This window comes from Peromyscus eremicus, chromosome 1 (genome assembly GCF_949786415.1).
Source record: "Peromyscus eremicus chromosome 1, PerEre_H2_v1, whole genome shotgun sequence".
In the NCBI taxonomy this organism is placed as follows: domain Eukaryota; kingdom Metazoa; phylum Chordata; class Mammalia; order Rodentia; family Cricetidae; genus Peromyscus; species Peromyscus eremicus.
The window spans coordinates 120,206,421-120,218,266 of NC_081416.1; the positions used below are offsets into that span (position 1 = coordinate 120,206,421).

At 42.5% G+C, this 11,846-nt stretch overlaps 1 protein-coding gene across 1 annotated transcript in view; it reads left to right on the forward strand.

The window, feature by feature from the left end:
• Window positions 1-8,693, forward strand: part of Ntrk3 (neurotrophic receptor tyrosine kinase 3) — a 366,962-nt gene extending 358,269 nt beyond the window's left edge. The window contains exons 16-17 of the mRNA XM_059272815.1: window positions 2,532-2,690; window positions 8,067-8,693. Coding sequence (XP_059128798.1) covers window positions 2,532-2,690; window positions 8,067-8,252 — 345 coding nt within the window. The 3' untranslated portion in view covers window positions 8,253-8,693. The remainder of the gene's footprint in view (window positions 1-2,531; window positions 2,691-8,066) is intronic.
• Window positions 8,694-11,846: the final 3,153 nt, after the last annotated feature.

An 11,846-nucleotide genomic window follows, 5' to 3' on the forward strand; every position in this document is an offset into this window, starting at 1 on the left:
TCCCAATGAACCTTTTAATGGATTACTCCTTTGTTGTTATTAATAGTTTGCTTTATTTGGTATGGGAAATGTTTCTTGTTCTTACCCTGTACTTATTTTTTCTTTGAAATTTCAGATGTTCTTTGAGGTTTACTGTGTAATTGGAGTGCGTAAATTAAAAAAAAATTAACATGTATTAGTTTTCCATTGTGGTGGCTTCATCAGTTTTTAAATTTTATATTTTGTTCTTTCTATGTGTAAAATCTCTGTATATTTCATGTAGTGCTATTGTTGTATCTGAGTACACAAGTTCATGATTATCATAATGGTGCATTTCTTCAACTTTATATAAAACATTCAATTTGGAATAAACATGACAAACCTTTTTAAATATTAAGTTGCGACATTCAGGGTTTTTCAACATCACATGAGAAAAAATATAAAAATGTCTAAAAAGAAATTAATAAAGGGAATTTAATTGGCCATACACATCTGCACAGTGAATATGCATGCTAGCTTATATGCATATGTATATGTGCGTAGTATGTGCATATATGGCTGATTATGTTTGATTTTTATTCCACGTACTTTCACTGTTTTATTTTCAATATTTTCTGTAATTTTGTTTTAAACACAGCTTTTCTAAATAATGTGAACCACTGATTTTTTTAACCTAATTTTTTCCTCCCATGTTCGAGGTAGTAATAACACATTCATGGTTACTATCTACAGAGTTTTAGAGTTCACTTCTGTTTTGTAATTCTTGTTCATTAATGCTGCCCCCCCCTTTGTGCTGTTTTGTGTAAGATGAGAGATTTTGATGTTGTGTTCCTGAAACTGGTTAGGAAGCTGCATGTCATATTTTTTACTCTTCTAGAAGCTGCTTTAAGTTTTCTGCAAGCATATTTAAGTGTAAATTGTTATGATCAATAATCAATTGGTATCTATGAGTGCTTTTCTCCCCTCTCTTAATGATAAAGTCTTTACTGGGCTTTTAATTATTTCCAGATCTACTCTTCTCTCCACTTATGGTTAAGATTATGTGGAAATTTCATTCCCCATAATTAGGTTAGCAGTAGCAGCAGTGGTACTATTAACATTATTGGTAATATTATTTACTTTGCTTCCATTTTATAGGAAGCCCTTATTCGTTATTGTATTACCTTTAGCCACCAAATTAGCAAGCATTATTTAGATTTAAATTGCACTGTTGTGGTGTATTTGCTCTATTGTTGTGAAATTCAAGTCATAGCATATCTTACATTCCTTTTTTTCTATTCTTCTAGTATCATCCTTTGTCAATTTCTGGTGATTTTGCTTTTACTTTATTTTCTTTGAAAACCTGTGTGTAGTGAAGAGTCCTGGTCTTTGCTTCCCAGGTGGAAACATCTCACGTTGTCTTTACAGCTGACACAAAGCTATGCTGATTTCAGAAGTCTCAGGATATGAGTGATTTTTCTACACATCCTGAAGACTGGTTTCTTCTAGGATGTTTCCAGGAGAAGATACACACTACCCTTTTAGATATGAGGTTTTCATCTCTTTTGCCATCTGCTTTCCAATGCTCACTGTTGATGTCCATCCAACTGGTCCATCAGGGAAAGATGTTTGTGTTAACAGTTTATTAAGACACATACACAGAACTCCTTTCTTTTCTAACCAACAGCAAGCACTTTCATAACACGTATTAGCTGAAAGGTCCAACTTCTGATATTCTGCTTAGTAATGATGCAGTTCCTTCCTGAGTTTTGAATCGTGTTGTGAATTTTCTTTCATGTGTGCTAATATCTCTAACCCAGTGGGTAGTGAATATTTATGCGGTTTTCCTCTCAGTCATATTGCAATCGTTTGCCCTTCTCAGTGGCTTTCTCTTACTCTTGACTCTCATAGGTAAACATACAAATAGCCAGTATCTCTTGAGGCTAATTTTAAAGACCAAATCCTGTGATGTAGCTTACTAAGCATTTTGAAGATTATTCTTTTTATCCACTTAATTTCTTATTAACAAATGGGCTTAGGGGCTTCCAGAAGTCTCCATCCAACATGAAGCATGGATCCCAAGTTGTGATGAGAAATGTGAGAGCAGAAATTAATAATCTACAGATGAGATGTCCATAGTGTATATTTGTGCCTTGATCACCTTTGTCCAGGTGTCTGACTCAATGCCTGTGGTCACTCTGATGCCTGGAGGCTCACACCGTAATTCTCCTGGCTTCCTCCTGGAGTTTTCTTTAAGAAACATTTTAAGATTTTATTCTAGTATCAGACTCTTATTTCTCTCTCACTTCAGATCACCTTTTAGTTTTCATGCTCAGTGTTAAGAAGTCTGCTTTCTTCCCTCAGGTCTGACCTATAGCTGCTTTCAATATAATGTTCACTGATGTTGAACAATATAATGTTCAACCTCCATTCACCTATGAATTCAGGTTGCCTAAAGCATGGCCACATTAGGATCCAATGCATGGAGGGTACATTTATATAAGAAAGGTAGAGACTTCTGGTTGATTCTGTCTATTTGGTAACTTTATGGGCCTCTGTCTTTACTGTTTTAGGTGGGAGGACACACCATGCTCCCCATCCGCTGGATGCCTCCTGAAAGCATCATGTACCGGAAGTTCACCACAGAGAGTGATGTGTGGAGCTTTGGGGTTATCCTTTGGGAGATCTTTACCTATGGGAAGCAACCATGGTTCCAGCTCTCCAACACAGAGGTAACAAAGGGACAGGTCAGGATCTGGTTTGGGGGAAGGCTGATAATAGAGATCACAGAACAGGAATTGGATATAGTGTACAGATAGGTGGGCTATGGAGGGAGCCGAGTGGATGCAGGAAAAATCAGGAGGAAAATCATAGTGGAGAAAAAATTGTGACTAAAGAAAATGGATATAACTGTCAAAAGAGCACGAATCAGAAGTGTCTAAATGGAGACACGAGTCAGGGTTCTGTTTGTTCTGCTACATACAAAAACAAAAACATTTCACAAATATGCAAATATGAAATGTTGCTAAGTAGTGACATCAAGGCCTCACAGTTGTGAGGTACTGAGAAGTACTGAGAGCCCTTGTGCAAGGACCCACTTAATACAAGTTCTCCTCTTTTCCTAAAAGACATAATTTGTTTTATTTTTTTATTTGGATGTATTCAATATTGTTAATAAATACTAAATTATAATTTAAAAAAATAAGAACATTTCACTAAGACAGAAAGTGAAAACAAAGAGCAGCTGAGAGTTTTTCTATTGTGACATCTTGTGCAAACACCCCCTACTTATGTCTACAAAGGTTTGAGCTACCCCAGGCACAGAGACACATGGATCCCTAATTGACTGAAAAGGCCAAGTTCAGAGTTAAGTGAAGGTGTCCAAGAGTAAAATAAACCAATGACAGCACAGTAATAGATACTTAAAATATTTTCATAATTGTAATTTATAATGAGCTAAAGTAGTAGATAATGCATTTTAACAGTAACTAACGATTATCAATAGGCATTTTTTAAGCACCTTTGGTGCAGTAACAGTAATTTTCACAGAAATACCTCTTGAGCTTTTGGACAAGGAAAGGGAGGGTTACTTGGCATCTTGGAAGAGACTGGGTGTCTTAGAGTATTAGACAAGGAGATGGCTTGGCTTGTGGTTTTAGGAGTTTTCTATTTCTAAATGACACTGAGATACATCTCAAGTATGTACAGAATTTAGCCATGTTGAGCCTGGGTTTCCTCACAGTCCACAGACAGCATGGGTGGGGTTCCTGCAGCAGCTGACTTACAGAAACGCCAGCTTTTTTGGTATTCTTCCTTCTTGTTTTGAAATCATCAATACTGAAACCTTTTTGTATTGAAATCTCATTCGAATACTCCAGAAAGTATTTTTCACTTAAAAGCTATGTTCATTTCCATTCCTCTATGTCCTGACTTGAAATTGAATCGAATTTCAGAGACCAAAAAAATAAGGCTGGGGATGTGGCTCAGCTGGTAGAGTACTTGCCTAATGTGCAGGAAGCCCTTGATCTCCTGTGCCACATAAATCAGGCATGGTGACACCTGCCTGTAATCCCCGCCCACAGGAGATAGAGGTGGTAGGATCAGGAGGCCAAGGTCATCCTTTGCTACATGTATGTTTGAGGACAGCCTAGCTCAAGTGAGACCTTGTCTCAAAACAAAACAAGGCATTTCTTTTTATCTGTGATATCTTACTATGCAGGTATACTCAATGACACTTGACCTCAATTTCCAAAGTAAAACAAAGTATAACAAGCACTTTGGTGGACTTATAGAATAAGGAAAGAGTGTATATGGAAGCTATTTGTTGTGGTGGGTTTTATTTAAATTGGTACTGTTTTCCTAGGGGATGGGACACACACATTTGCACATCTAGATACATGTATGTGAACTTATATTCATGTAAATACACACATGCATGCATCTGGGCACAACCTCTGTGGTGTTTGGTAACCAAAGAAAGAAGAGTCCCTGGATGGATGTGCTGTTGGTGTTAGTAGAATCTTGTCATGGATCCCTAAGATGGCTAGAGAAGCTGATGGGGTGCTTGTGGCCTCTTCAAAGATGGTAGGGCCCTACCCTTGAAAGCAGGCTTTCTTACCTCAACTACTCCCCTTGCTCCATCCACAGCAGCAGCAGCAGCAGCAGCAGCTCGGTACTGGCAGTCCCTGGTGATGGGCTTAACTGTGGAAGTCCACAGCCTGGGTGGTTCTGCTTTAGAGAAGATACCCGCAGGTGCCTTTGATCTAAGCATAAGCAGCAGCTGTTGCAGTTTGAACTGAACCCTTCTTCACGAAGGTAGAGAGGGTAGAGGTGAAAACCGGGAGAGGTGTGATACCACGGTAGTTATAGCAGCCAGAGACTTACCGGGTTGGCAAGGAAACAATCCCAATGTGCCATCACAGACTCCACAGTGAGTGTGAACAGAGAGGGGCCGGCACAGTGAAGGTCATTCCGGGTCAGAGTAATGGGAGGTACCCAGACACTGGGGAGAAGGTACTGCTCTGCAGGATGCAGCAGTAGAGGGGGAAAGAGAAAAGGACAGAGAGCAGAAGAGGGAAACAGAGGAAGAAAGGAAGAGAGGGGTGTTCTTACCCAAGAAAATGCATGCTAACGGGGAAGAGAGGGCAAACATTTGCTCAGATTCCAGACTACGGAAAACTTTTGTTTGCTTTGTTATCATCACAGTCAAACTGCAAATGTGGAAACCAACGTTTGAGGTAACTTGCTTGAAGTCGCACAGTGCTAAAGTTAGATAGAAGTTAAAAGAAACCTGAAAATTAGATGAAGTTTTGAAAATTTCACATGTTTCAATTTCAGTAAAGAAATGTCTGGCCTCCCAGAAGAGCCCAAGGGGACTGTTAGGAGCTGATACAGTGTAGTGTCCTGGATGGAATCCTGGAATAGCCAAGGAGAAGAGGTTAAAAGCTAAGGAAACATGGATAAACTATGGCATTTGGCTGGTAATGGATTAACCAAGTGCAGTGTGTGCTATCCTAATAGCAGGCAGATGGCAGGTCATAATGGGAACCATACATAATTTTCTCCTTTTTTCTTTGAACAAAACTTTTTTTTTTTAAACAGAGTTTATTTCCTTGCTATTGTGAACAATGCACTCATAACCATAGACGTGCAAGTGTCTGTGGTGGGATGTAAGCCCTTTAGGTATATGCCTGGAAGTGGTGCGACTGGGCCATATGGTAACACTGCTTTTAAATTCTTGAAAACCATCCACGCTGATTTCTAGCCTGGCTCACAATGTTTGTCAGTTTGTGTACACGGAAGAGTGAGTGTGGGGTTTAGGGTATGAAGCTATAAAGGGGGTGATGGGAAGGAAAAAGAGGCACTGGGGTAAACCTACATGAGACGTGAGAGCAGAAAGGAGGGTGTGGAGGGGCAGAAGTGTGCAGAGTGGTATCAGGAGGAGGGACGGAAAACGATATGAAGAGAACTAACAAAACCACCAAAATGCCAGAATGAAGCGTAATACTGCATTTTCTAATTAGAAAATAAAGTCTAGTGTTAGAATTAAGGAAAAATGGGGGGACATGGGGTATTACAAGTGAGAATACACTCAAAGTACAATATACTTATATTAAAATGTCCTTATGTAATACAGTACTGTGTAAAATGGGGACACACCAATGGGAAAGTAGATAATTCTTTTAAAATGTGTCTGGACTGTGAGTGTAGATAAGTAGGACAGAAATTGCCTACTCTTGAGGCCCTGGATTCAATTCCCAGCATTTAAAAGGAAATGTCTTTGAGTCATTGGAATGGAGCTGGAAAGAACATGCCTGGGCCTCCTGCACCTTGCAGCCATCCCTTCAGTATAGTACATTTTTTTTTCCTTGCTGCGTTGGTTCCTTCTGGAACTCCAGATCCAAGTATTACAGACGAGGGTGGCGAGATCCTCTGAGGTTAACTGACTTGAAGTGGCTGGTCACCCAGGCAGCAGTGACTCTAGCAGCTCACAAAGAGCTATGGGCAACCGAGGAATGCTGGGAGCAGGAGAGGTGCTTATCGCCAGGGAGGTCAACACTGAAGACACACATTCAAGTAATGTTATATGAACTGAGAAGGTTATATTTAGGAATATATCTGTATATATGTATACATATATGTATATATATATATGCATATAATAACAACTGATGGAAGAAGAGGCCATGAATTTGAGTGAGATTGGGGAGGGGTAAATGGGAGTTTTGCAGAGAGGAAAGGGAAGGGAGAAATGTTGTAGTTATAGTACAATTTAAAAATGTGTATCAATAAAATACTTCACAAAAAATCTTAAAAGAAATGAGAGGTGATTCATTGCAGAGAGGAGGGTAGACTTTGCTGAGCAAAGGTCCTATGCTCAGAGGCAAGTAGGATGATGTGCACAGAGGCTGTGGCTGGGATAAGAGCTTGCTACAAATGGGAACCGGTGGCTAAAGGACAGATCAGTGGATGAAACACTTGCTGTACCAGCATGGCGACTGGAGTTCAGATCCACAGAGCCCAGACAACACAGCCAAGCAGGTGTGGCAGCTGCCTGAAATCTGAGCAGAAGGCAGGGACAGCTGGCTGGAGGAGTCCCTGGAAATGGTGAGTTCCAGGTTTAGGGAGAGACTCTGCCTCAATCAAGACAGTGGTATTCAAGCAAGGAAGGCACACAATGCACAGATGCATAACACATACATTCACAGTTAAATGAAAATAAATAGGAACTAAGAGGAGACAGGTACACAGGAAGTAGACAGGTATGCAGGGAGCATACAGGTATGTAGAGAGCAGACAGACAGAACTCTGTAAGGGGTTTTCAAAATCACAGAAGCTAAGAGGTGGAGAAAGGGTGGTCTGGATCCAATCTCCATAACAAGGTGGGAGAGGAATGCTACTCAGGCAATCCAGATGTTAACCAGGACTACAGAACTGTAGATGTAACCAACCGTCTTATTAAATAAGAAACACAGAGCCGATTCAGAGAAGAAAGCCAAGAGGTCAGAACTAAGAGCCTTACCCTTCCTGCTTCAGCTATCCTGCTTCAGCCAAGAGAGCTCTCCGAAAAAGAGGCCTACTTCCTGTGTGTATGTCTTTAAATAGTCTAGATGTTCTGCCTTCTCATTGGTTGTAAACTAAACACGTGACTGCCTTGTCATTGCCTGTATGTACCACCCTCCAGGTCCTTAAAGGCGTGCGCCACCACCGCCACGCACTTGCTATGGCTCTATAACTCTGACCCCCAGGCAACTTTATTTATTAACATACAATTAAAATCACATTTCAGTACAAGTAAAATACCACCACACAGAACCGTGAAATAAAAGGGATAGGTACCAGTGTGGAGTGGAGTCAGGGACCATGTGCTCTGGCCCAGCAGGTACAGCACAGAGAGCAGCAATGAGATCCACCTACACCATTCATCGCCACTGCAACATCTGCCTAGGCAGAGAAGAAAAGTAGGGCTGCTTCCTACCTGGCTGTCAGCCTGTGTGTGTGGCTCTGATGAGTAAAGCTGATGTCTGTTACTAGGTAGGAGTCCCAGGACCAAGGATGAGCTTTGAATGAACTTCTGGATATAACTTCTTTATTTTTTGCTCTCTCAGGTCATTGAGTGCATCACCCAAGGCCGTGTCTTGGAGAGACCCCGAGTCTGCCCAAAAGAGGTATATGATGTCATGCTGGGGTGCTGGCAGAGGGAACCCCAACAGCGGCTGAATATTAAGGAGATCTACAAAATCCTCCATGCTTTGGGGAAGGCCACTCCAATCTACCTGGACATTCTCGGCTAGTGTGACTGGTGGCCAAGCATTTATACTCTGTTGCCTCCTCTCTCCCTGCCTCATATCCACTTTTTCCTCATCTCAACTCCTTTCTTCCATCTTTGACTGAAACGAACATCTTCATATAAACTCAAGTGCCTGCTACACATACAACACTGAATTTAAAAAAACAAAAACAAAAACAAAAACAAAAGAAAGAAACCCTGTAAGGCAGTTTGACATATATATTTATATATATATAACTATCTATCTATCTATATCTACAGAGAATTACCTTCTCTAATACATAGAGACGCTGCTGATACAGAAAACCATAAGACATTAACAACTGAGAACATTTTAAATATTATTATTAACACAAATGAGATTCCCTTGACTTAAGCTGTAGCCCATGCTTCTTCAGCTCTGGCTTTTCAGAGCTCTTCGTCTTGACTGGCAGAGAGAGAGAGAGAGAGAGGATGGGAGGAGGCATGGTGGTGTACAATCATCAATGCACATGAGTGATCCCTTGATGATGCTTGGCAAGGAAACAATTCTGGAAAGTTCAGGAAGTTCTTTGGAAACATCTCTGGTCTGCCTTGACCTTTGCCTCCACTCTTTTCCTCCTCGTTGGGACAATTTTCTAATTTGTCCATTCTACAAAATATACAGTCCTGATGCTTTTGGGAATCAACGATGACACCTACGAGCAAATACTGAACAAATACCAACACCAGATCACTCAAGAGCAAAGCCATCCACAGTCCACTTAAACACCAAACAAGTCAGGGTGGGGGACTCTGGGAGGAGCAAACCCCAACCTTCTAGATGTAAATCACCCTCAAGTTCCTTCCTGGGTTTGGAGAGATTCGATCCTCTGAACCTGAAGAACTGGACTTGATGGATTTTAAGAACCGAACTGAGGAACTAAAAACCACTGAAGTCTGGATCCTCTCAAGGCACTGCCTCTCATCTTTCCATCACTGGGAGGACTCTGGCCCATCCTTTCACTTTCAGGCCGTTGGGAGTTTGGAGGTTTAAAGTCCACATTCTCTAGTGTCATCTGCTAATGTGGACACAGCAGGCTTCAGGGCTTTGGTGTTTGCATATTTGCTTGTAGATCATAATTAGGCAACCCCTTGGGTCTTATTTCTTATCTTGCTTCCCCCATATCCTAAGGTTCTATCAAGTCCTGGGTAAACCCAATTGCCAGGGAAGGAATCCAGGTGAGAGCCCGAGACATGTGTGTTTCAAGAAGTCAGACCCTGGCACTGGCAAAAGTCAGCAGAGAAGAATCTACTTGGCACCTGTGCTGGGCCCTTGGCATTCTCACATTTTAAGCCCTTGGAAGGATTGATGCATCTGCCTTTGAGCTGCTGTGAAAAAGGCGGGGACTGAGAAATCGCTTTGTAGGCTGAGTGTGCATGGGAGGTGGCCAGTGTGGCACGGCTGAAGCTTCTCTGGAAGATGTCCAGTGAGTGACCAGTGCCACAAACTTGGCATCTTAATGAGGACCAGGAGCTGCTGACCAGGGAGTGAGAATGAAGCATTTGGGTTGGGGCCAGTCCCCCAGGCCTGAGCTCCCAGGGAATCACTGCCTCCCCACCTGTGCTGCTGAGGACTGCAAAGAGAAGGTCTCTGGACAGCTCTCAGACACAACAATGAAATGCCCCAGGGAGTCAAGAGCCTGGCCACACCGAGCCATCCTGCTGAGGAGGAGGGGATGTACCCTTCTTAGAGTACCAGTCTCTCCAACTCATCCCAAGCACAGAGCTACCTAACAGACGTTTTCCTACCAGAAGCTCCCAGGAGCTGTGGACTATGACTTTCCTTTCCAGCTGAAGAAACTGTCTACAGCCCGGATACCCTGGCCAGCCCAAGGCAGCTGAAGTATGGCAACTGTGTGGCGGATTTAGGACTGGATTATGTGTTTGTGGTTTTACTTTTTTTTTAAAAAAAATACCAACAAATGTTTTTATTCAAATAGAAAAGAGCTGTGCTCAGATTGTAGCCATGGTTGGGATTCAGGTATCAGTAAGCCTGCTTAGCTGGACTGGGGAGAGAGCTGGGCTAACTAGGAATTCAGTGTGGAACTTCTTACTCTGCTGGGTACCTGGCCCCTGAGGACATCAGGGAAAAGCTCTTTGGACTGTTCCCTTCAAAAGAACCCTTTGCTATCCTGTGGCAATTACTTCTTTTATTACTCCTTGAATCAGTCCACCTGAGGCTTTGGTCTCTGCTGGGGCGATGAGCATTGGGTGGAAGTTTCCATTCCAGTTTTAATCTGGATAACTAAGCGGGAGACATTCAGGCAAGGAATGACTGGGTGGGGTGAGGAGAAAGTGTTTTCTAGTGACGTTAGAAGTGACGTTCCCAGGTCTAAAGGCTTTGGGAGGGAGGGTGGCGTACTGGAAGAAGTAGAGAACCGAAGGAGTTTAGAGCCTTAATGGGATAGTTGGGAGAAGGGACAAGACTGAACTTGCTCAAGTGTCCTTGTGTTAGCTCCATGAGCTTCCACATTGGCATCAGGGGCACCTCCTCTCAAAGCCCTCCATTATCAGCTGCCTGTGTAACAGTAAGAGAGAGGGCAATGGAGTTAGGAGGGATGCAGAACGGGACCAACCTTCTTACTATCCCGGCATCCTCTCTGTGTAGATTTTTACAGGTGGACCTTGGAAGGTTGGAGAAAGGGTTCATGGTACTTCGGAGGGTAAGAACATGCAGAACAGCCTTTGGATAGTGAAGTGTATTCTAGGGCTTTGTGGTATGCAGAGTGTCTTACTCCTGTACTGGCACAGGACATGTATGACTCACTTCACTGTGTCATGCTTTTCTTATGCGCAAACTAAGGTGTACCCTTATTACGTCCCCATCCTATTCTAGCTCTGAATTTTTAGCTTCTAACAGCACGGGGTCACTGTGTCACTTTTTTTTTCTCAGCATCACTCTGGGATGCCTAGAAAATTCTCCTTTGGCCTTGCGAGAGCAGAAGGTGGTTGTCTCTGAGGACATACTGTACTTGGGCTGGGGTTGGTTCCAGTAAGTCAGTCTGATCCTCTTTTCTCCCTATGTCACAACATGCAAGAGTCTAAAGTGTCTGAGACTACTTCAGGCTGGGGCAGGAGGGACACTCTGTCTCATTCCCTACCCCAGCCTTCCCCTAGACCAGGAAATTGTTATTGGTGGTTTATTTATTATTTATTTATTTATTTATTTTGGAAAGAATCTAATGTGGTCAGTCCAATGAGTCTAGAATTGACATCCCATGAGCCCATGTAGCCGCTGCCACTGGCTCCATCCGGCTTTCTACATAAACACATCTACACTTTTGAAGACCATGCCAAATTGATTTAGCCCTTAGCTTGAAGTTAACTTCACTGTGAGTACTTGTGAATGTTCCAGGGAACCCATGCTCATCTTTGTGCCCTGTCCCTGTCACCTGGGCCCCTCCTGGACTGACAAAGGGTGACTTGGACATCCTTTGTAGAGCAGGGTGTCATGGCCAAGGGTCCTTTCAGTTATTTGCTTTGGGCATGAACTGGATGCTCCTTTCTGACTTACTTCGGCTCTTAACTGTGAGTGGTTGTCAAGGGTCACTAAGCGTTCGCTAGTTGATAGACAAAG